The 25490-nt window shown below is 44.8% G+C and overlaps 1 protein-coding gene across 2 annotated transcripts in view; it reads left to right on the top strand.

Moving 5' to 3' along the window:
* Nucleotides 1-6093: 6093 nt before the first annotated feature.
* G3bp2 (G3BP stress granule assembly factor 2) overlaps nt 6094-25490 on the top strand; it is a 34752-nt gene continuing 15355 nt past the window's right edge. Inside the window, exons 1-2 of one of the 2 annotated variants that reach the window (XM_042678461.1) lie at nt 6094-6312; nt 22568-22686. In XM_042678461.1, the coding sequence (XP_042534395.1) occupies nt 22592-22686 (95 nt within the window). In that variant the 5' untranslated portion in view covers nt 6094-6312; nt 22568-22591. The remainder of the gene's footprint in view (nt 6313-22567; nt 22687-25490) is intronic. The other variant, XM_042678462.1, reaches the window with a different exon arrangement.

The raw sequence follows: 25490 nt of genomic DNA, 5'->3' as shown, positions 1-25490 counted from the left end.
ATACTGGGCTTGAACACAGTACTCTTAGCTTTTTCATTTAAGGTTTTTTGCCTTAATAAAAAAAAACGTTTCGGGCTGGGAAGGGCTCCCAGCACTCTCTTCCATCTTTTAGGGTGTGTACGGTGTGTGTGTGTGTGTGTGTGTGTGTGTGTGTGTGTGTGTGTGTGTGTGTGTGTGTGTGTGTGTGTGTGTGTGTGTGCACCCATACTGGGCTTGAACACAGTACTCTTAGCTTTTTCATTTAAGGTTTTTTGCCTTAATAAAAAAAAATGTTTCGGGCTGGGAAGGGCTCAGTGCTAGAGGGCTTGCCTTGCATGCTTGAGGCCCTGGGTTCAATTCCTCAGCACCACATAAGTAGAAAAAAAAAAGCCAGGAATGGCGCTGTGGCTCAAGTGGTAGAGTGCTAGCCTTGAACTGAAGAGCTGAGGGACAGCGCCCAAGCCAGGAAGGAAGGAAGGAAGGAAGGAAGGAAGGAAGGAAGGAAGGAAAAAAAGAAGCTGTTATATTTCAGGAAGAGATTAGTGAAAATAAAGATACACCTTTTTCTCCAGCCCCATGACTGACAACAACAACAACAACAAAAACTGATCAAAGCAAGAGTTATCAATGGATTGTACAGAATTCATGAAATAGTGTATGATGACTGTATACATAGTCTCAGCCCAATACCAGATACAAAGTAATACTAAGTTTACACTGGATAATCCTGGCAGACAATGCATTACCTAGTGATAAAAGGTAAGGTCCCCAGTAATTGGAGAAATGGACATGGTATTCCTCTTGATATACCTAGCAGCATATAATAGCACTTTTCTGGTATTTTTGTTGAAAGTACGCTATCTAAGGCTAGGGATGTCCCTCAGTGGTTACCATGCACAAAGCCCAGCGTTTGCTTAGGATACATAAGAACTTGGTTCCTGCACTGCAAAAAGGAAGCAGACAGCAAAAAGAACATAATCTTGGGGCTGAGGGTTTAGTTCATTTGAAGAGGATGTGGTTAGTATATGCAAGATCTGAGAGTTAATCCTCAGCAACAAAACAACAACAAAATAACCTATATATAATTATAAGGAAACCACACAGGTTACTAAGTTGACATGAATTCTTCAAAATAAATGTCTTATACCTTTTAAAAACATTAAAGTTATGACATGCTCTTCAACAAATGGCACCAGACAAAAACTGGCTATATACATGCAGAAGACTAACACTACACCCCTTTCACAAAGATATAAATATCACAAAGATATAATAACTATCACCTTTTTTTTTGAGTTGTAAAAATATCAACTCCAAATGGATAATTGATCTAATGAGAGGCCTGAAACCTTAAAATAACTACAGGAAAACAGGGAAATCTCTCAAAAATACAAGAATAGGTAATGATTTCCTGAAGAGGACTCCAGTTGCCCAGGAAATAAGAGCAAGCATTGACAAATGTGCATCAAATTTAAGGTTTCTGCACATCAAAAGAAACAATTACCATAATCAAGAGAAACCTATAATCTTCCCTAGGTATTCAATGGATAAATGATTAATATCCAGAATATACAAAGAACTGAAAAAATTAAAAAACAAAATAACAACTAGTTGAATTATTAAATGGGAAAACAAATTGAATGGACAGTTCTCAGCAGAAACACAAGTGGCTAATAAATAATAAAAAAATGTTGGGCACTGGTGGCTCACTACTGTAATCCTGGATACTCAGGAGGCTCAGATCTGAGACAACCCTGGTAGGAAAGTCCTTGTGACTCTTATCTCCAATTAGCCACCAGAAAAACAGAAGTGGTGCTGTGCCTCAAAGTGGTATAGTGCTAGCATTGAGTGCAAAAGCTCAGGGATGGTGCACAGGCCCTACATTCAAGGCCTGTGACCAATGAAAGCAAGCAAGCAAACAAGCAAGCAAGCAAGCAAGAAAGAGAAAGAAAGAAACTCAACACTAGGCTTGAGCACAAAATTCAGGAACAGAACCAATAAAAAGCCCCAAGACTGGCAATACAAAAAGAAAAAAAAAGAGGAAGAATAGCAATAAATAAATCATATACTTATCTAGTCTTACTGTGTAGCCCAAGTGGGCCTCAAATCTGAGATTTTTCTGCCTCATCTTTCTAAGTACTGGAAGTACAGTTGTGTGGCATCATACTCAACTCTTCTTATGTTCCAAAAAAATATTTTTTTGGGGGGGGGGAGGTCCAGACGTGGGGCCTGAACTCTGGGCCTGGGCGCTGTCCCTCAGAGCTTCAGCTCAAGGCTAGCACTCTACCACTTGAGCCACAGCGCCACTTCTGGCTTTTTTCTTTTTGTTATGAGGTGCTGAGGAATCGAACCCAGGGCCTCAGGCATGCAAGGCAAGTGCTCTACCACTGAGCCACCTTCTCAGCCCTTATGTTCAAATTTTGTTAACAAAAAAAATTTTTTTTTGGTCTGTCGTGGGGCCTGAACTCTGGGCCTGGGTGCTGTCCCTCAGCTCTTCAGCTCAAGGCTAGCACTCTACCACTTGAGCCACATCATCCAGCTTTTTCTGCTTATGTGATGCATGAGGAATCGGCTCAGCAGTAGATAAGGAGCTAGGAATATGGCTCAGTGGTAGAGTGCTCGCCTCCTATACATGAGGCCCTGGGTTCGATTCCTTAGCACCATAAAAACAGGAAAAGCCGCAGTTTATTAGGAAGGGAATACACTTTCAATAGTCTGAAAGTGGGCCATCTTTAGCTTGAGAATGACAATGACTTTTACCCCCATATAAGTTTGTCCCCTCGCTAGGAACAGCTCAAGAGGCAGATTCAGCTGGCTCACACCTGTAATCCTAGCTGAGATCTGAGGATCACAGTTCAAAGCTAGCCCGGGCAGGAAACTCTGTGAGACTCTTATCTTCCACCAGAAAACTGGAAGTGGCACTGTAGCTCAAATGCCTTGAGCTGAAAAGCTGAGGGACAGCTTCCAGGCCCAGAGTTCAAGTCCCATAACAGACCAAAAAAAAAAAAAAGAGGCAGATTCATTGTCTCTAAGAGACCTCTAGGCCAGGGTTTACTGGATCTAAAATTTTAGGGACTATTCCAGGACTCACTTTAGGCTGGAATGAAGCCTATCATTAATCCTTAGGTGAGTGGAATACTCAAAGAACTCATCTTGTGATATTCCACCTTGTCTTGTGGCAGCATAGCTGGTTGAAAAGCTTACAGTTTTCTGAGACCTTCTGATGCCATCTTCCATTTTAGGTTTCCTTTACACTTCTTCATCATGGTTAGCTACCTATCAGTAAGAATGTTCTTGTTTTTTGGGGGGAGGGGAATTAGGTTTGAACTCTTGTACTTTATGAAAGTAGTCTACTGCTGGAGCTACACTCCTACACTCCCAATCCTCTTACATTAAAAAAATAATTTTATTGGTATTATTAATGTGTTGTACAGAGAGGCTACCGTTTCATTAGTCAGGTGATGCATATATATATATATATGCATATATATATATATACATATATATATATATATTTGGACAGTGTCATCACCTGGGAACTTGTGAGAAATGAAAATTCTCTATCTGGGAAATCACAACCTCTAGAAGGCTTAGTTTAACAAGCCTTCCAGGTGATTTTGGTGCTCATTAAGCTCTGAGACCCACTGCTCTACAGAACCATTTGCATCAGTATTACAGAGTACATGGGGAAGAATAGCTTTGCACAGAGTCCCCAGAAGAGTAGTACATTGTGGCAGCTATTACAAGGATAATAGTGTGTGTGTATGTGTGTGTGTGTGTGTGTGTGGGTGCATGCGTGCTTGGGTTTGAACTCAGGGTCTGGGCGCTGTCCCTGAGCTGCTTTTGCTCAAGGCTAAATAACACTTTACACTTGAACCATTGTTATATTTTCAGCTTTTTTGGTGATTAATTGGAGATAAGAGTCTCACAGACTTTCGTGCTCAGGCTGGATTTGAACCAAGATCCTCATCTATCAGCCCTGAGTAGCTAGGATTACAGGCACAAGCCACTGGCACCTTGCTACAAGGACCGGTATTCTATGTAGCTAGTTTTCTTCAAAGGCATGGTCTGTGAAATGAATGGCTGCTTGGGTAAATTAGTTGATCTTGTAAGCTTCACTTTCCTTATTTGCAAAGTGGGCATAAAAAAAAACAGTCCTTCATCTGGTTATTGTAAGGCTCGAGTCCATAAATTAGAAGACTATCTGATTATATGTTATATTTGAAAGGCAATCTGAATGTATTATGAAAGGACAATCATCTCAGGTTCATTTCATAAAAGTGATAGTCTGCTTATTGTTAGTTTTTAAAGACGTTGAGTAAGAAGCACACACGTGGTACTCAGGTAGGGGGTAGGTTTATTCATCGTTCCAGCTGGCACCAGGCCATGTTGGCACTCCACACGGCTGGGAGTAACCATCTGGCCCTGGCCTAGGCCTTATCTAGGGTAGGCCCAGTGAAAGGTGTGGCCACATCGAATCCAGATGTGACCTCAGCAGACACAGATGTGACCTCTTCCAGGTGTGCCAGTTGCCTAGGTAACATGCAGGGACTGGGCTGAGACTTTGCTTCGAGGAGGGTGGAGTCTGCTCACCATCCAGGAGCGGACCTTACACTTATGTATTTTGCATATTGAAAATTTACCCCTTTAACCCTCATTCCAAAATTCTTCTGCAATTTTTGTGTGTATGCTCACGCGCATGCACGCCTGTACCCATGTGTCCAAGTGTGCTTGTCCTAGGGCTTGAACTCAGGTCCTTGGTCTATTTAGCTGTTTTACTCAGTCTGGCGCTCTACCACTTGAACCAAATCTCCACTTCTTTTTGTTGTTCTGTTTTGCCTAGGCCCTAGTGTGCCCATGTGCCCATTTGTGCTTGAACTCAGAGTCTGGGCTTGGGTCCATTAGTTGTTTCACTCAAGGCTAGCACTCTACCACTTGAACCACTGCTCCACTTCTGGCTTTTTTGGTGGTTATTTGGAGATAAGTCTCACTTTGGCTGGGCTGGCTTCAAATCATGATCCTCATATCTTAGCCTCTTGAGTAGCTAGGGTTTCAGGCATGAGCCACCAGGTCCCAGCTCTGGTGGTAAATAGGACGAGAGAATCATGGACTTTGTCAGAGCTGCCTTCAAACCAGGATCCTCAAGATTTTGAGCCTCCCAAGTCAGTAGGATTACTGGCGTGAACTACCAGGGTCTAGCTTTTTCTGCTCTTTCGATATTCTCTGAACAGATTGCCAGATTTAAGAGGCAAGTAGAATCTTGACTACAAGATTTGACTCTTTCCCTGAATCAAGGTCAAGAGACGAGTTGTCCATACTAAGCCCTACGGGCAAATCTGGGCCTAGATCTGAGACAAGATTGTTATCTTGATCTTTCCTGGTGTTTTTAGCCACTAGCTGTAGCGTATGAAATGCTTAATGCATTATTTTGCTACATCTTATGTATTAAGACACTTAAGGGCCACATTAAAAGTCTTCCCTCTATAGAACCCATAGCCCTATTTTCCTGTGTTCCAGGGTTGCCCTCCAAAGGTTCATAATATACATTGCTTTAAACTACTCGGGTGAATGTGACCTTTTCTGCCGGACTTAAAACCTTCCATTTCCTAGACAGCTTTATCAACGTAGGTGAGTTTAGCGTGCACACAGCTGAAGCCCCCGGCTGCATTTTCATGTCTGACCAGGGCAGCAACATGCAGACAACCTAATTCAGAAAGGCTACGGAGCCCCCTCCTTCCTGACATGAATAACTACACCAGGAATCTGGATCTGCAAAAGGCAGCGCGCCGCTGCAGCGAACCGGCTCGGGTTCGCGCCACCTGGAAGAAGGGCGGAGAGGCTACAAGCCTCGAGGCAGGAGAAAGGCAGCCTCCTTGTGACGTCAAATCAGCGGACTCCGGCCCCGGCTTCAGGCCGGTTCCGGTTCCCCGGCTTTCTGGGCGCGAGCGTGCGCGAGCGCAGCTGCGTACTGCGCGTGCTCCGCGGAGGGACGCGAAGAAGAAGGTTGGCCCGGGGCTGGCGGAGGCGGCGCGTGATTGGCTGGGGCCGCTCTGGGGGGTTCCCCGGCCCTGTCGGCAGGGGTAAAACAATAAGAGGGGGCGGCGGCAAAGGGGGCGGGACGTCCGTGTTCCTCGTCGCTCGCCGCACTGCTTGGCGCCCGGGAAGCGGTGGTTGTGGAGGGGAAGACCGGCTCGCGGCTCTCCGGCTTCTGAGGCTTTGGGGTTTGTCGGAGGAAGAAGGCGGCGCGAGCCCGGAGAACCCCGCCGCGGCCGACCCTCGGCGACTCTCCTGCTGACCTCCGCGAGCCTTACCCGCCGCCGCTGTTGGTTGGAGGTGTGTACGGGGGCCGGGCGGGGAGGTCGGTGTGGCGGTCGGAAGGGGACATTCCCCGCGCGCGCGCGCGAGGGCGTCGCGGCTCGCGGTAACCGTCCGGGGCCCGAGCTCCGGTGTCGGAGACGCTGCGGCGCAGACGGAGATATTGTTCTAGCCGTCGGCTGCCTACGCCGCCGAGGGTGCGTGCGCGAGAAGCCGAGCCTTCTCCTCCGAGGTGAGCGCCGGGGAGGCTGCGTGGGAAGGGAGGTGGCCGCGCCGGCGCGCGCGGGGCGGTCCGGGGCCGCCGGGGGAGGGGGGTACAGGTGGGGCCGGGGCTCGGTGGGGGGAGACCCGGGTGGCGAAGCAAGGAGGAGGACGCGGAGCTCCCGAAGCGGCGCCGGTGGAGCCTTCCACGGGGAGCGGAGCCGCGGGCTTCCCGGAGAAGATGTGCCCAGGTGCGGAGCCCACCTGCCTCGCCTGCGGTTCGGGTTGGCCGTGGCCTTGGGAGTGGGGACGCGGTGGCCGCCCCGCCCGTGGGGGAGGGGAAGGAGGCCGCGGCGGCGGCGGCGGCGGCGGCCGCGGGAGCGGCGGGATCGACGCAGAGGCGAAAGTAGCGGCCTCCGGGCACCATTTCCGCGCACGGAAACGGAATCTGGGTTTGAAGGCAGCCGCCGCTTCCCTCACCCGATGCTCAGCGTTCGGGTACTCGGGTTTTCTCGTGCGCCTCCTTCGTCCCCCCCACCCCCCCTTTTATTCAGGTGGTTTCCTGCTGTCCCTATGCCTGAGTGCTTTAGGGAATGGATTTTTCTCTCACACCCCACTTTTTTTGGGGGGGGGGGAAGAACAGAGGGAATACAGATTTCTTAGATTGCGTGAATTTTGTTAATCGAAACTGATCGAATTTTTCTTGCTTCTCTAAAATCATACTAAAGATGGCCCTATGCTGCTTTAGTTCTCCGCATAGACCCATTCCCTTCCCTCCCCCCCCACAAGACAACTAATTTATTTTAACGGAGTTTTGGGGACTCTGCCCTCTTTAAAAACAACACGTGCATCGAAGCTGGGATGAGAAAGTTGTCACCTCCTATAAAGTTGGGGTGAGATACAGATTTTAGGTTCAAGGCATCGTACCTCATACTATGTTAGCATTGTTTAAGTACCTGGCTCTAGGAGTCATTAGAGTATCTACACTGGAAGAGGATAGTAATTCCTTGACCAGCTCCATATTTGGCAGTTAAAATAACCCTAGGCATGTGGACCAAAATTTCTAAGTAAACACTAGACTTTGCCAAATCCACTGGTCCTTTTGTTATCCAAGACTCTTGGTCTTCAAAAATAGAAGAGGTATGTATGATCAGCTTGAACTTTAGTATCAAATTATGTATAGTTTCTTTGGTTACATTGTCTTGTACTATGCATAATTTAGCCTCTACAAATTATGAAAAATGGTCCAGGAATTGTAGGGAGGATGAGTCCTCCCAGATGGTTCAGATTGTTGAACATTCTGGGCTGAAATATTAGTGGTGGAGAACAAGCATCAAGAACACAGGGGCTGGCTGGCAATGTGGCTTAGTGGTAGAGTGCTTGTCTAGGAGGCATGAAGTCTTGGGTTTGATTCCTCAGCACCACATAAACAGAAAAAGCCAGATATGGTGCTCTGGCAAAGGGATAGAGTACTACTTCTGAGCAAAGGAAGCTCGGGGACAGTGCCCAGACCCTGAATCCAAGCCGCAGGACTGGAGGAAAAAAAAAAGTATACAGTGCCCAGGGACTGGTGGCTCACACCTGTAATCCTAGCTACCCAGGAAGTTGAGATCTGAGGGTCAGGGTTCAAATCCAGACTGCATGGAAGTTGTGAGACCAACAAAAGCTGGAAGCAGAATTGTGGCTCCAGTGGTAAAACGGCCCAAGCAGAAAAGCTCAGACAATACTCAGGTACTGAGTTCTAGCACCAAGACCAACACTAAAAGAAAAAAAATATACAGAAATATCACTTGATAATTTAACAGTGAGCTAGATAGACTAAATGTAGGTGTAGTAGGAAAATGTTGGAATTGTTCTAGCGTGAAGTATTCGTTATCTGTATGAGATATTAAAAATCAAAGTTTTAGTAACAATTTATAACCAGAGTTTTTATTTGAGTGTATGTAGTACTGAGATTTAAACTCAGGGTTTCTTCTGAGCTCACTGAACTTTGTCATTGAAGGCTGGTGGTGTTGCTCTCCCACATTAGCCACACTAACAATTCCTCTTTACAGCTTCTACATGCTGCAAAATTATTTTTCATTATAAAGGCTTGAAACATAACCAGCTACTGGTGGTTCACACCAGTAATCCTATTTACTCAGGAGGTTGAGATCTGAGGATAATGGTTCAAAGCCAGCCAGGGCAGGAAAGTCCATGAGACTCTAATTTCTAATTAATCACAGAAAGAGCTAGAACTGACACTGGCTTAAGTGGTAAGAGGGCTATCCTTGACTGAAAGGAGCCAGGACAGCGCCCAGGGCCAGAGTTTAAGAACCAGGACTGGCAAAAAAAAAAAAAAAGAAAATTTTTTGTTTTTTGTGCTAGTCCTGGGGCTTGAATACAGGGCCTGGGCACTGTCCCTGAGCTTCCTTTGCTCAAGGCTAACACTCTACCGCTTGAGACACAGCACCTCTTCTCACCTTTTCTGTTTATTGTGGTATTGGGGAATTGAACCCAGGGCTTCATGCATGCTAGGCAAGCACTCTACCACTAAGCCAATTCTAGCCCTTTCTCCCCCCATTGTTATAAAGGTGATGTACAGAGGACCACATAAGTCAAAGACTACATTTCTTTTTTTTTTTTTTTGCCAGTCCTGGGGCTTGAACTCAGGTCTGGGCGCTGTCCCTGAGCTTCTTTGGCTCAAGACTAGTACTCTACCACTTGAGCCACAGTGCCACTTCCAGCTTTTTCTGTTTATGTGGTACTGGGCTTTATGCATGCTAGGCAAAGCACTCTATTACTCCACCACATTCCCAGCCCCTGAAATACAGTTTTCTATTGCCTTAGAGGGCCTTTATTTTCAACATGTATTTATGTTGGATGGGAGAACTACCATACACAGTGCTTTGTATGGGCTGTTCCTGAGACTTGAACTCAAGGCCTGGGCACTATGAACTTTTGTGCTCAAGGCTAGGGCTCTGCCATTGAGTCAGCTCCAATTCTGTTTTTTGGTGGTTAGTTGGAAACTTTTCATGAATTTTTCCTGCCTAGGCTGGTGTTGAACTGTAATACTCAGCTCTCTCTGCTGCTTAAGTAGCTAGGAATAGTGGCATGAGCCATTGGCACTTGGCTCCCTGAGCTTTTGTGATCAAGGCTAGATAGAGCTTTACCATCTGAGCCACAGTGTCACTTGTCACTTCCAGCCTTTCTTGTGATTAATTGGAGGACTTTGTTGCTTGGGCTGGCTTCTAACCTTGATCCTCAGATCTCACCCTCCTAAGATTACAGATGTGAGCTACCAGCACCTGTGCTTTATTTTTTATTTTTATTTTGTCAGTTATGGGGCTTGAGCTCTGGGCCTGGGCATTGTCCCTCAGCTCTTCAGCTCAAGGCTAGTGCTCTACCACTTGAGCGCCACAGCACCACTTCCAGTTTTTTGAATGGCTAATTGGAGATAAGAATCTCATGGACTTTTCTGCCTGGGCTGGCTTTGAACCTTGATCCTCAGATCTCAGCCTCCTGAGTAACTAGGATTACAGATGTGAGCCACCAGTGCCCTGCTTTGTGTTTTTGTTTGGCAGTACTGGGAGCTGAACTCAGGGCCTTGAGCTTGCCACTCAAGTGCTCTACCACTTCAGTCAAGCCTCCCTCCATGCTTAGTTTTGAAAAGCCCAAACTTAAGGATTGCTTAAGAATTTATATTCATTTTAATTGACAAACAAGTAGTCATTCTCTGGTAGTCATTGCATCGTTGATAAGACAGATAGCTTTTTCTTCCAGAAACCTTGGCAATAGGTTGTTTCTTGTGTCTCAACTCATTTTAATCTTCTAGTTTCTAAGTATTCTACTTTGAAGTCATAAATTTTGTTAGGAATGACTGCTTCCTATTACATTACTATTCTATTCCTTTAAACTTTTTACTTTTTTTTTCTTTCTTGATTTATTTGGCTATTCTTCCATTGCAGTTGGTGGAAACTAGATGTAAATAATGCTTCACTGGAAGCAGGAGACTCAATTTCACACCTTCTTTCTGTAACTGAGGATAGGCTCTGTATCAGTTTTCTTTCCTGTAATAAAGCTAATACCCTATCTATGTGTAGGCAGTAATGCTATTTTTTTGTAAGACAGCATTTCCTTTTTCCTATCCTGGGGCTTGAACTCAGGGCTTTTGGGGCCTGTCCCTAATCTTTTCTAAATGCCAGCCCTACAGTTTTAGCCACAGCTCCACTTCTGGCATTTTTAGGGACTAATTGGAAATAAGAATGTCATGTGCTTTTAGCCAGGCGCTGGTGGCTCACGCCTGTAATCCTAGCTACTCAGGAGGCCGAGATCTGAGGATCGAGGTTCAAAGCCAGCCCGGGCAGGATCGAGACCGTGAGACTCCTATCTCCAATAAACCACCAGAAAACCGGAAGTGGCACTATAGCTCAAGTGTAGAGCGCTCGCCTTGAGCTGAAGAGCTGAGGGACAGTGCCCAGGCCCAGAGTTCAAGCCCCACGACCAACAAAAAAAAAAAAAAAAAAGAATGTCATGTACTTTTTTTTCCTGGGCTGGCTTTCAATTCTGGTCCTCAGATCTCAACCTCCTGAGTAGCTAGGATCACAAGAATGAGCTACCAATGCCAGGCCTGAAACTTTATTTCCAGTTAATCACCAAAAAGCTAGAAGTGGAGCTGTGTCTCTAGTGGTAGAGCACCAACCTTGAGTGACCACACCCAGGGAGTTCAAGGGAGTGCCAGTACACACACCACACGCACACATGATATTTACTTTTCTAATTGTTGAAGTTATTTTAAGTAAAGACAGACCATCAGAAAATTTGAAATGTTCTAATAGAAATATGGGGCTGGCAGTAATGGTGCTGGCAACTGAAAATGCTTATAGTCTTTGACTCTGAACATGCATATTAACCTGCCTCCTGAGCTGTGAGTGAGCCCCTCCAAAGGGAATGTAAAAGTAAGCATTTTATGCAGATACAAGCTAATAGCACAGGTGTATTCTTTGTTGAGAAAAGTTTCTGGTGAAAAATACTACAACTACCAGTGCTGGTGGCTTATGCCTGCAATCCTAGCTACACAGGCTAAGATCTGAGGATCATGGTTCAAAGCCAACTCAGACAGAAAAGTCCCAGGAGACTCTTAATCTCCAGTTAACCACTCAAAGACTTAAAGTGGAGCTGTGACTTTAAAGTGGTGGAGCTGTAGCCTTGAGCAAAAGACCTTAGGAACAGCCCCCAAGCCCTGAGTTCAAGTCCTATAACCATAACAAAAAAATACTGCAACCCATTTATTTTATTTATTTTTTTATTGTGAAAATACTGTACAGAGGGGTTACAATTACATGGGCAAGATAATGAGTACATTTCTTTCTTTTCTTTTTTTTGGGTCCGGTTGTGGGGCCTGAACTCTGGGCCTGGGCGCTGTCCCTCAGCTCTTCAGCTCAAGGCTAGCACTCTACCACTTGAGCCACAGCGCCACTTTCGGCTTTTTTCTTTTTGTTTATGTGGTGCTGAGGAATCGAACCCAGGGCCTCAGGCATGCAAGGCAAGCGCTCTACCACTGAGCCACCTTCCCAGCCCCAATGAATACATTTCTTGTCAAGCATTATGGCTTCCTCCTTTGTTTCCCCTTCCCATCCCTTCCCATCCTCCCCCCTCCACCCCCCAATCAACAGCAACCCATTTTTAAAAAATATTTTTGGTCAGGCGCTGCCAGGAGGCTGAGATTTGATGATCATGGTTCAAAGCCAGCCTGAGCAGGAAAGTCTGTGAGGCTCATCTCCAATAAACCAGTAGAATACCGGAAGTGGTGCTGGTGCTCAAGCGGTAGAGTGCTCACTTTGAGCTGAAGATCTGAGGGACAGCGCCCAGGCCCAGAGTTCAAGTCCCTCGACCGACCAAAAAAAATTTTTTTTGTGCTAGCACCAAGGTTTTTTTTTTTTGTTTGTTGTTTGTTTGCTTTTTTTTGCCAGTGCTGGGGCTTGAACTGAGCCTGGGCACTGTCCCTGAGCTTCTCTGGCTCAAGGCTAGCTCTGCCACTGGAGCCATAATGCCACTTCCAGTTTTCTGGTAGTTAATTGAAGATGAGAGTCTCTTTTCTACCCCGGCTGGCTTTGAACCACAATCTTCAGATCTCAGTCTCCTGAGTAGCTCGGATTACAGGTATGAATGAGCCACCAGTGCCTGGCCTGAAGAGATTTTGAATATTAAATTCATTATTTTTTCCCCTAATCTTGTTATGTGCAGAATAATGGTGGATGCTGCAAGGAAACTTTTTTTGTGCTGGTCTGGGGCTTGAACTCGGGGCATAAGCGCAGTCCCTGAGTTGTTTGGATCAAGGCTAGCACTTGAGGAGTTTCCTGCCTGGGCTACTATCATCCATTTTCCCCATTCATTCATTTTGTGCTTGAATGAAGTCAGTGTGTGGCCCAGGAAATGAAAATTGCAGAGTAAGTGATACAGTATACCAAGACATAGAATGTTACTGGAGAGGGCTGAGAAAGGGGCTCAGTGGTAGATTGCTTGCCTTGCATGCGTGAGGCCCTGCGTTTGATTCCTCAGCACCACATAAGCAGAAAAAGCTGGGAGTGGTTGTGTGGCTAAAGTGGTACAGCACCTGTCTTGAGCTGAAGAGCTGAGAAACAGTGCCTAGGCCCAGAGTTCAAGCTCCACAACTGAGAAAAAACAAGAAAACATACAAACAAGAAAAACTCTCCCTGTTACCAGAGAGAGTCACATGATGGAAAGCAAAGTTTGAGAGATTTAAGACCTTAGATGTCAGACTGCATTTTTAAAATTTTGTTTTGTTTTTATTTCTGTTTTGTGCTGGTCCTGGGGCTTAAACTCAGGTCCTGGGATCCTTGAGGGTTTTTTTTTTTTTTTTTTCTTTTTCTGCCAGTTGTGGGGCTTGAACTCAGGGCCTAGGCACTCTCTGAGCTTCTTTGGCTCAAGTCTAGCACTCTCACTTGAGCCACAGCTCCACTTCTTGCCTTTTCTGTTTATGTGGTACTGAAGAATCGAACCCAGGGCTTCATGCATGCTAGGCAAGCACTAAGCCTCATTCCCAGCCCTCAAACTCCATTTCTTTGGTGGATTTATGTCAAACTGCATGTGGATATTTGGGCCTGCCTGCCTGCCTGCCTGCCTGCCTGCCTGCCTGCCTGCCTGCCTGCCTGCCTGCCTGCCTGCCTGCCTGCCTGCCTGCCTGTCTCCTTCCTTCCTCCCTCCCTCCCTCCCTTCCTCCCTTCTGTCCGTCCATCATGGGGCTTGGGCGCTGTCCTTATGCTCTTCAGCTCAAGGCTGTTGCTCTACCGTTTGAGCCACAGTGCCACTTGCACTTTTTTGGTGGTTAGTTGGAGATAAGAGTCTTAGGGACTTTCCTGCCTGGGCTGGCTTTAAACCGTGATCCTCAGATCTTAGCCTCTTGAGTAGCTGGGATTACAGGTGAGCCACTGGCTCCTGGCTAATATTTGGATTTCTAAGGAAGATTTTTTTTTTCTTTTTTATGCCAGTCTTGGGGCTTGAATTTGGGGCCTGGGTGCTCAAGGTTGAGTTAAAGCTCAACTTTCGGCTTTTTTGGTGTTTGATTGGAGGTACTTTTTTTTTCCTGGGCTTGCTTTAGAATAGTGATCTTTAGATCTCAGCCTCCTGAGTATCTAGGATTATAGGCATGAACTAATGGTGCCTGGTTTATGGAAGACTTTGAGGACATCTGGCTTATGAAAGATATTTGAGGAAGCATAAGATCTGAATTGAGCTGGGCTTTGTGGTTCACACTAATCCTAACTACTCAGAAGGCTGAGATCTGAGAATTGTGATTTAAAGCTAGCCCTTGAAGAAAAGTTCATGAGAGATTTATTTCCAATTATCCTGCAAAAAGCTGGAACCAGAGTTGTGGCTTAAGTGGTAGAGCACCAACCATGAGCAGAAAAGGCTTCGATCTGGAAGCCCTGACCAAGTCCCAGTATTAACAACTGTTAGCAAAATTAAGATTAATTAGACTTTGCCAGAAAACCATGCAGACATCCCCGTACAGAGAACAAAGAAAGGTTTATTGCCGGGAAAGGGCGCTAACAAGACACCTTCTCACAAGGGAGCAGTGAGAAGAAGCACCATCTATTGTTTGTCTGGGGTGACCTATATAACCTGGGGGGGTTAAGGAGGGGCTAGAAGGGGCTGAGAGGTAGAGACCCTGGTGTGGAAGTGTGGGCCAAGGGCTTCATCATGGTGGACTAGGATTTATGGCTGCTATCCAAATGGTAGATAAGGTCCTGCAACTGCCCCGACCTGAAGGTCATCACTCTAAGGGGCTCTTACTGCCTTATATGGTGCTAGCTGCCCCAGAGAATTGCCATCCCAAGGTAAAGAGGGTTGGAAGTTGATTATTTACTGCCTTACTACGTGGGCCTAGTGCTGCCTAGGAAGGGAGCATGCTAAGCTGTGGAGAAGGGAAGGAATGGATAAGCTATGGGAAGGGACTCATTTTGCTAACAACAATACAAAACATCTGAATTGATTGGGAGTGAAAAGGAAGGTACTAGTTCTAAAAGACTTGTTTTGAATAGTTGAGGTTTAGGAGGTAAAAGCCATTTTATTATAACTAAGTTTTCAGGAAAGCTGAGAAGGTAGACATCAATTTTCTGTATGAAGATTGGCTTGTGAGATTGCATGTGAGAATTCAGCACATGGTTAGAAATGGTAACATTTGAGCTTATGGTGAAGGTTATATATATATTTAGGTAGACTTGAAGCTTGAAGCCATTAAAGTCTGAAATTGTCTAGCAAGTATCAGTTTAGCAGGAAAGTTGTTGCCTTGTCATTCAACTCTTACAAAGTTAGGAAGATAGATTGGAGGCATGACTCAATAGCGGAGCACCAGCTATGAGCAGAATAGCTGTGTGAGAGCATGAAGTCCTGAATTCAAGATGTGCATTCTTTCACACAATAAATCAATCTTATTTAAGAAAGGACAAAGAGGCTGGGAAGGTGGCTCAGTGGTAGAGTGCTTGACTTGCATGCATGAGGCCCCGGGTTCAATTCCTCAGCACCACATAAGCAGAAAAAGCCAGAAGTGGGGCTGACACTCAAGTGGTAGAGCTCTAGCCTTGAGCTGAAGAGCTGAGGGACAGCGCCCAGGCTCGGAGTTCAGGCCCCACAACCGACCAAAAAAAAAAAAAAGAAAGGACAAAGAAAGGTCACCATTGATACTGACAGAGAATTGAGGAAAAGACATTGCAATTTTGAGAAATGTGAACTCTAGAGAATTTCAGTTGAGAACTAAAAGGAAAATGGTGAAGAGGAATCATAAGAGTTGTAAAATTATTTAGAACTTAGAGCAGAATATAAATGATAAAATACTATGTGTTACAGGCCCAAAGGTCTTAGAAAATTTAGAGGAAAGATTTAGGATTTTTAAGGGTCACAGTATATTTAATTGGGCCCATCTGAATGTATAAGGCTTTAGTTGTTACAGATAGGAAGGTATGGAATGACTATGCATAAAAGTCCAAAACCCTGTTTCTTGGAGTCTTTATTATTTTATTTTTATTATTATTTTTTGGTTAGTCATGAGGCTTGAACTCTGGGCCTGTGTGCTGTCCCTGAGCTCTTCAGCTAAAGGTGAGCACTCTACCACTTGGTCACAGTGCCACTTCTGGTTTCCTGGTAGTTTATTGGAGATGTGTCCCATGGACTTTACTGCCTTGGCTGGCTTTGAACCGTTGTCTTCAGATCTCAGTCCCCTGAATAGCTAGGGTTACAGGCATGAGCCATTGGTGCCTGGCTTTCTTAGAGTCTTTTTTTTTTTTTTTTTGGGTCCGCTGTGGGGCCTGAACTCTGGGCCTGGGCGCTGTTCCTGAGCTCTTCAGCTCAAGGCTAGCGCTCTACCACTTGACCACAGCGCCACTTCTAGCTTTTTTCTTTTTGTTTATGTGGTGGTGAGGAATCGAACCCAAGGGCCTCATGAATGCAAGGCAAACGCTCTACCAACTGAGCCACCTTCCCAGCCCCTTTCTTAGCGTCTTGAATCCCATTTCCTTTGTGGGTATAAAAATGTTCATTTTTTATTTTTATTTTTATTTATTTATTTTTTTTGGGTCCGGTCATGGGGCCTGAACTCTGGGCCTGGGCGCTGTCCCTCAGCTCTTCAGCTCAAGGCTAGCACTCTACCACTTGAGCTACAGCGCCACTTCCGGCTTTTTTTTTCTTTTTGGTTATGTGGTGCTGAAGAATCGAACCCAGGGCCTCGAGCATGCAAGGCAAGCGCTCTACCACTGAGCCACCTTCCCAGCCCCTATTTTTATTTTTTTTATTTGCCAGTCATGGGGCTTGAACTCAGGGCCTGGATGCTGTCCCTGTGCTCTTTTGCTCAATGATAGTGGTCTCCCACTTTGAGACACAGTGTCACTTCCAGTTTTTGAATGGTTTATTGGAGGTAAAAGTCTCGTGGACTTTATTCCCCAGGCTGGCTTTGAACCACAATGCTCAGATCTTAGCCGTCTAGTTCAGAGTATGTTTCTATTTCTCCCTACCTTAACCTTTTTAGACTAAATCCTTGCTAAAACTAAAAAAATTAAAGTCTGGATTGAAACTTACAGTGATCAGCTATCAGACATCTGAATAACTGTGATTCTTTTTGTATTATATTGAACCTTAAATCCACATTCTCAAATTTCATTTTACTATGTTGTCAGAATTGTGCATCCATATTAATGTAGCCTGAGACTTTTGCTTTGGAGGAGGTAACCCCATTATATCAGAGATATCCTAAATTTACTTTTGTTGTTGTCTTTGTTGTTATTGTGAGGCTTGAACTTTGGGCCTGGGCGTTGTTCCTCAGTGCTTCTTCAGCTCAAGGTGCTCTACTACTTGATCCACAGTGCCACTTCCAGTTTTCTGGTGGTTTATTGGAAATAAGAGTCTTATGGACATTCCTGCCCAAGTCCTGCCTGGCCTGGCTTTGAACCATGATCCTCAGATCTCAGCTTCCTAAGTAGTCAGGATTACAGGCGTGAGCCACCAGCACCCAGTTTAAATTTATCTTTTTTTTTTTTTTTTGGGTCCGGTCGTGGGGCCTGAACTCTGGGCCTGGGCGCTGTCCCTCAGCTCTTCTGCTCAAGGCTAGCGCTCTACCACTTGAGCCACAGCACCACTTCCCGGTTTTTTCTTTTTGCTTATGTGGTGCTGAGGAATCGAACCCAGGGGGTCTCAGGCATGCAAGGCAAGCGCTGTACCACTGAGCCACCTTCCCAGCCCCTTACTCTTAAGTAAACAGTAACAAAAATCAGAAGTCCATTCCCCTTTCCCCCCCCAAAGCTGAAGTTTTATTCATGGGAGGAAATTTGATCATTTGAATTGGAGAACTTGTTGTTCTCCATCTCATCCTCCCACGTAGATATGTAGATAGGCACACACCACCACACCTAGCTGTTGGTTGAGAAAGAATCTCAAGTGATTGGCTATGCTATCTTGAACTGTAAAGGTGACATTCATCTTAGAAGAAACAGTATATTTTATAGAGTAGGAAGACTAGTGTGACTATTTGTGTCTTATTTCTTTCTTTACTACTATCCTCAGTGTGTACTAAGAGACTTAGAAAAAATGACAATTAACTTAGAGCAATTTCCTATGACAGTAGAAGTGCTTCAGGAATTAGGTTTATGCAACTGAAGAGGAAACTGTTTTGGTAGTATTAGAGTTTGAAGTTCAATTTATTGAGCCACAACCCCCAGCCCTGAAAGAAAACATTTTAAGGAAACAGCAAATTGCAAAAGGTTTTTGTTAAATTCACAGGAATTTTAGGAGGGATAGCGAGGTTGGTAAATAGAATGAGTTATTTCTAAAGGTAATTGGCTCTGTAAGTAGCGATAATACATTGGAATCTGGGTGGATATTTATTGTGTTTAATTGGCTAGTAAAGATTGCTTTGTGAAAAAGCACACATCGCTTGTGTGTAGAGCTAATGTGCCAGAGTTTACATTGTACGATGTACATTCCTACATAAAGACGGTTTTCACATTTTCAAATGTCATTGGAAGAAGTGTTTATCCTTTCCTCCTTTCCAGTCTCCTCTGTACTGAGGTTTGAATTTAGGGCCTAATGTTTACTAGGTGGTGCTCTACAACTTTCAGTCCCTGGCCCTGGTTGCTTTCTTCTTTTGGCCAAGCTGTGACTTTTCTAGGCAATAGCACCATGTCCAGCTTATTGATTGAGATAAGGGTCTCATTAGTGTATTGCCCTTTGGCCTTGAATCAGTTTTCCTGATTTCTGCTTTCTGGGTAGGTAGCTGGGATTATAGGCATGAACTTGATTGGATCAGAAGTGAGGTGTAGGGCTGGAAATGTGGCTTAGTAGTAGAGTGCTTGCCTAGCATACATGAAGCCAGAAGTGGCCCTGTTGGCTCAAGTGGTAGAGTAGAAGCTGAGGGACAGTGCCCAGGCCCTGAGTTTAAACTCCATGATTGTTCCCCCCCCCCCCCAAAAAAAAAAAAAAAAAAAAAAAAAGACGAGCCCAGCGCTGGTGGCTCACGCTTGTTGTAATCCTAGCTACTCAGGAGGCTGAGATCTGAGGATCGCGGTTCAAAGCCAGCCCAGGCAGGAGAGACTCTTATCTCCAATAAACCACCAGAAAACCAGAAATGGTGCTGTAGCTCAAGTGGTAGAGCACTGGCCTTGAGCTGAAGAGCTGAGGGACAGCGTCCAGGCCCAGAGTTCAAGCCCCACGACCACAAAAAAAAAAAAAAAAAGAGTATAAGATACAGATAGGTGATAATTGCTCTTTCAAAGTGCTAGAGCCACCTCCTGTAGATTTGATTGTGCTTAGGTATCTTTCTTTTTTTTGGGGGGGGGGGTCAGTCGTAGGGCTTGAACTCTGGGCTTGGGCGCAGTCCCTGCGCTCTTCAGCTCAAGGCGAGCGCTCTACCGCTTGAACCACAGCACCACTTCCTGTTTTCGGGTGGTTTATTGGAGATAAGAGTCTCATGGACTTTACTGCCCGGGCAAGCATTGAACCAACCACAATCCTCAGATCTCAGCCTCCTGAGTAGCTAGGATTACAGGCGTGAGCCACCAGTGCCCGGCTTGCAGGTATTTTTTTTTAGTATGTTTTCAGATGTCAGATTTTTTTCCCTCGAAGCTAGTATTCTGAAACTTGAGCCATACCCCATTTTTGCTTTTTTTCTTTCCTGGTTAATTGGAAGCAGGTTCTTTCAAATTTGTATGCAGTGGATGCCTTGAAACTGGATTCCTCATATCTCAGCCTCCTGATTACAGGCATAAAGGATTACAGGCATAAAGCAGCAGCCCTGAAAGAGTGTATAGTCTTACTAGAACTATATACTCTTACAGACTTGGTCTCTTTATAGGCCAAGTCTTTTCTCAGTGCATTAGGAAATTAAAATTTGCAGGTTTGAGACTTACATGGTCCATGTGTAAATAGTAAAACTTCCCTTTCATAATTCTGAATTACCTAACCATTTAAAAAAGTCCAAAATCCATGTTGTTTACTATTACCCAGCTTAGCTGGGGAGGGTAAAAGTGGCAGAATTCTTTTTGTAATTAATTAGATTTTGTGTTTTGTGGTACTTGGGCTTATTTTTAGGGTAATTTAGTCAGTAATATTTATGTTGCCTTGGGGTTTGAACTCAATGCCTGAGTACTGCCTGTCCCTCAGGTTTTGTGCTCAGATACAGGCAAGTGCTCAAAGTTAGCATTCTTCCACTTGAGCCCCAGTTCAACTTGCAGCTTTTTGATGGTTAATTGGGGGAAAAAAGTCAATGGATTTCTGCCAGGGCTAGCTTTGAACTGTGATCTTTACATCTCAGCTTCCTGAGTAACTAGAATTACATGCATGAGCCAGCCACATGTGCCTGGCGGTATTATTATTATTTTTTTTTTGGGGGGGGGTCTGGTCGTGGGGCCTGAACTCTGGGCCTGGGTGCTGTCCCTCAGCTCTTCAGCTCAAGGCTAGCGCTCTACCACTTGAGCCACAGCGTCACTTCCAGCTTTTTTTTTCCTGCTTATGTGGTGCTAAGGAATCGAACCCAGGACCTCACGCATGCAAGGCAAGCGCTCTACCACTGAGCCACCTTCCCAGCCCCAATATTATTTTTGTGGTGCTGGGCACCACATTGCCATGCTAGGCAGGTACCAATTTAATATGTTTCAACAGTTACTGTTAAAGTGTGATTTTCACATTTTACTTAAAAACTTTGCTGTATAACCCTGTCTTACTGGCAATCAAACTATAAGTAGTCGCTTAGCCTTGCTCTTCTTGATTTTATTTTTACTTTTGTGGTGCTGGGAATGGTACCCAAGCCTTGAACTTGCTTTGTGAGTATTGTGTCGCACAGGTTCCCCCTTTGTCTCACCATTTTCTTGTTTCCCTTCCCTCCTCTCGTTCAGATAAATGTATATGCCATACCCAGGGTATCAAAATTGAACACAGTGACAATGGGATAAATGGGGAAAACACACACAAAAAGAAATCACGTAGTACATTGAGAACAACAACAACAACAACAAAGAAAAACCTTGTGTCCATGTCTTGAAGTAAGATTTATTTATTTTTTTGTCGGTTGTGGGGCTTGAACTTTGGGCCTGGGTGCTGTCCCTGAGTTCTTCAGCTCAAGGCTGGCGTTCTTACCACTTGAGCCAGAGCACCACTTCCAGCTTTTTTTGGTTTATGTGGTATTGAGGAATTGAGCTCAGGCTACATGCATGCTAGGCAAGTATTCTACCACTAAGCCACATTCCCAGCCCCCTAAGATTTGTTTTTAAGCTGCATTCTGATCTGTTTTGTAGAAACACACTTTAGATATTATGATCATTTTTCATTCCCTTTAAGTGTAGTAAGGAAGAAGGTTGCCTGATGATTTATTTGGTGGGCCATGTGGAATCCTTGCTGTACTACTGAATGAACTACAGCCTGATTTATTTATTTTTTTGTCGATTGTGGGCGTGGGCTCTGTCCCTCAGGTCTTTAGCTCAAGGCTAGCACTCTATACCACTGGAGCCACAGCTCCACTTCTGGCCTTTTCTGCTTATGTGGTGCTGAGGAATCGAACCCAGGGCCTCATGTGTGCAAGGCAATCACTGAGCCACCTTCCCAGCCCTGATTTTTTTTTTTTTGGTCCTAGGCCTTGATCTTCAGGGCCTGGGTACTGTTCCTTAGTTTTTCTCTTTCAAGTTGGTGCTCTGCCACTTGGTTCACTGCTTTACTTCCAGCTTTTTTGGTGGCTAACTGGATGTGAGTCTCATGAACTTTCCTGCCCCAGGCTGAGTTGATACGTCAATCCTTAGATCTCAACCGTCTGAGTAGCTAGTATTATAGGCATGAGCTACTGCCCTTAAACCAAATTTCAGTCCTCCACTTGGCTTAACCCTGAATTCTAGCTATGCAAGAAGATTGAAGTTAGGCATATAAGCCTTGGAGATTCCATCTCCAGTGAACTAGCAAAATACTGAAACTGGATGTAGCCAGTAACTCCAGCCTTGGTATCCTCTAGCCTTGAACAACAGCAATAAATCCCTGCATTGGTAATTTATCCTGTTTTTACAAATAAAAATTTACATTATTTTCTTTGCTTCTCCCCAATTTCTAATGTTATAATTTTAAAATGTTCAGGAGTTTATATGCATAAATAAAATGTGTTTTAATTTGTGCTAATTTTTCTCAAGAATAAGGACATACTTCCCCCTATAATGAATTCAGGGTATGGATATTAAGCTAAGACAAAGAGATGTAAACATTGATGGTGTTATAAATAACTTTTTTTTTTTTTGGGTCCGGTCGTGGGGCATGAACTCTGGGCCTGGGTGCTGTCCCTCAGCTCTTCAGCTCAAGGCCAGTGCTCTACCACTTGAGCCACAGTGCCACTTCCAGCTTTTTTCTTTTTGCTTATGTGGTGCTGAGGAATCGAACCCAGGGCCTCAGGCATGCAAGGCAAGCGCTCTACCACTGAGCCATCTTCCCAGCCCTATAAATAACTTTAATAAGTGCTATAAATTTTCTTTTTCTATTCTTTGCCTAAGAATTTACTTCATGGTAGTGACAACTGTAACCTTCTAACAGTTTATTTTTTTGTTTGCTCTTTCAGCATTCAACATTGTGCAGCAAAGAAATGGTTATGGAGAAGCCCAGTCCGCTGCTTGTAGGGCGAGAGTTTGTGAGGCAATATTACACTTTGCTGAATAAAGCTCCAGAATATTTACACAGGTAAATTTAAAACAGATTATTTAGCATTTACTTTTATTTACTAGTGAGTGAGGAATACCTCACTCCTTATAACTTGATAGGCTCTTCCCCCTGCCCTGGTATTAGGGCTTGAACTCAAGAGTCTGGATGCTGTCCCTTAGCCTTTTCTGCTTAAGGCTAATACTACCACTTGACCATGGCTCAGTGGCGTGTGTGCGTGCAGGGGCTCTCCCTCCCTCCCTCCCTCCCTCCCTCCCTCCCTCCCTCCCTCCCTCTTCCCCTCCTTCCTCACCCCCCTTTCTTGATGGTGGTTAATTTCCTCCCTGGGCTGATTTTGAATTGGGATCCTCCTGAATAGCTAGAATTACAGGTATGAGCCACTGGTACCTAGCTGGCATTATTATTATTATTTTTTTTTGGGTCCGGTCATGAGGCCTGAACTCTGGGCCTGGGTGCTGTCCCTCAGCTCTTCAGCTCAAGGCTAGCGCTCTACCACTTGAGCCACAGCGCCACTTCTGGCTTTTTTCTTTTTGCTTATGTGGTGCTGAGGAATCGAACCCAGGGCCTCAGGCATGCAAGGCAAGGCAAGGCAAGCGCTCTACCACTGAGCCATCTTCCCAGCCCCTGGCATTTTTTTTTTTTTTATATTTACTATATGCAGGACTCCTTTTCTTGCTTTCTTTTTCTTGGTTGTGGGGCTTGAACTCTGGGCCTGGGGCTATCCCTTAGCTCTTCAGCTCAAGATGAGTGCTCTAGGGCTGGGAAGGTAGATCAGAGTACTTGCCTTGCATGCCTGAGGCCCTGGGTTCGATTCCTCAGCACCACATAAGCAAAAAGAAAAAAGCCGGAAGTGGCGCTGTGGCTCAAGTGGTAGAGCGCTAGCCTTGAGCTGAAGAGCTGAGGGACAGCGCCCAGGCCCAGAGTTCAGACCCCACGACCGGACCCAAAAGAAGAAGAAGAAAACAAAAAAAGATGAGTGCTCTATCACCCAAGCTCGGGCTTGGGCACTGTCCCATAGCTTCTTTTTTGCTCAAGGCTTAGCATTCTACCACTTGAGCCACAGTGCCATTTCCTCTTGCTGAGGAATTGAACTCAGAGCTTTGTGAGAATGGTAGGTAGGCAAGCATTCTGCCACTAAGCTACATTCTCAGCCTCCTTGGGTTTTTTATTTAATTTTTTTGTTGGTCATGGGACTTTGAACTCTGGGCCTAGGCACTGTTCCTGAGCTCTTCAGCTCAAGGCTAGTGCTCTACCTCTCAAGCCACAGTGCCACTTCTGGTTTTCTGGTGGTTAATTAGAGTTAAGAGTCTTATGGACTTTCCTGTCCAGGCTGGCTTTGAACTGTCAGTCTCAGATCTCAGCCTTCTGAGTAGTTAGGATTACAGAGCCACCGACGCCCAGCTTTGAGCTTTTTTGATCAAGGCTAGTGCTCTCCCACTTGAGCTACAGCTCCAATTTTGGCCTTTTGGTGAATAATCGGATTGAACTGTTCAGGCTGGCTTGGAACCATAATTCTCAGATCTCAGCTTTCTAAGTAATTAGGATTACAGATGTGATCTACCTGTTTTTAGCTTATACCCATAACCCATATTTACTTAGCCACTTTAAATACATATTTAAGAGGTTTGTTAAGAAATGTTTTATTTTATTTATTTTTTTTTGGGGGGGGGGGGTCCAGTCGTGGGGCTTGAACTCTGGGCCTGGGCACTCCCTCAGCTCTTCAGCTCAAGGCTAGCGCTCTACCACTTGAGCCACAGCGCCACTTCCGGCTTTTTTCTTTTTGCTTATGTGATACTGAGGAATTGAACCCAGGGCCTTATGCATGCAAGGCAAGTACTCTACCACTGAGCCACCTTCCCAGCCCCCAGAAATGTTTTATTATAAATACATTTTTATGTACTGTACTGGTTAGTTATATTCTTAAGAATAGGTTCCTGGAAGAAGTGAGTGTTACATCAAAGGTATGATCATGTCTTATGTTCAGCACACACACACACACAAATACACATAGCCAAAATCCCTTTACAAAAATAATGCCAGTGGATGTGAGGGCGATCTGGCTGCGACATCTGTCACCCCATTGATTGCTAGGGTTGATTCGGCTGATCTGGCTGGCTAGGCGGGTGTCCCCTTCCTCCCTCACCGCTCCATGTGTGTCCCTCCCGAAGCTGCAGGCTCGGTCGAAGAGGACGACCATCCCCGATAGAGGAGGACCAGTCTTGGGTCAAGGGTATACGAGTAGCTGTGCTCCCCTGCTAGAACCTCCAAACAAGCTCTCAAAAATAATGCCAGTTTACATATTTGCCAATAATACATAACGTATGGGGTAGTAGTTAAAAGACATGGTCTGTGGATCCATACTGTCTGGGTTCTTGGCTTCACCCCTTGATAAGTATATGGCTGTTTATTGTAAGTATATGATAATTTTAAGTGGTTTTGAACCTGTCTGCTTATTTACATAATAGCACTTAGGTTTGTTTGGAGAATTAAAAGAATCAATATATGTTATGTATTGAAAATATTGCTTGGCACAAAGGAAGCTCTTATGTCTTTTTGTGATAAATATGAAATCTCTTAATGAAAATAGTATTTTTGTGTTTTTCATAATCTTAATTTAGAAAGATGTTAATTTTAATTGCTTTAGGTAATGCCAGAGAAAGTCTAATCATGTACTTCAAAGTAGAGCAGCATGAAAATACTAATAAGAAATTAGATGCTGAAATAATTGTATACTTACAACTTAGTCTTTGAATTATCAACTCTTTTAGAGCTGAGCACCAGTGAGTGGTCATGCCTATAATCTTAGCTAACAAGAGACTGAGATC

This window comes from Dipodomys spectabilis, unplaced genomic scaffold (genome assembly GCF_019054845.1).
Source record: "Dipodomys spectabilis isolate Male_0828 unplaced genomic scaffold, ASM1905484v1 ptg000043l, whole genome shotgun sequence".
Classification (NCBI taxonomy): Eukaryota; Metazoa; Chordata; class Mammalia; order Rodentia; family Heteromyidae; genus Dipodomys; species Dipodomys spectabilis.
This window is presented reverse-complemented; position numbering and strand designations above follow the sequence as displayed.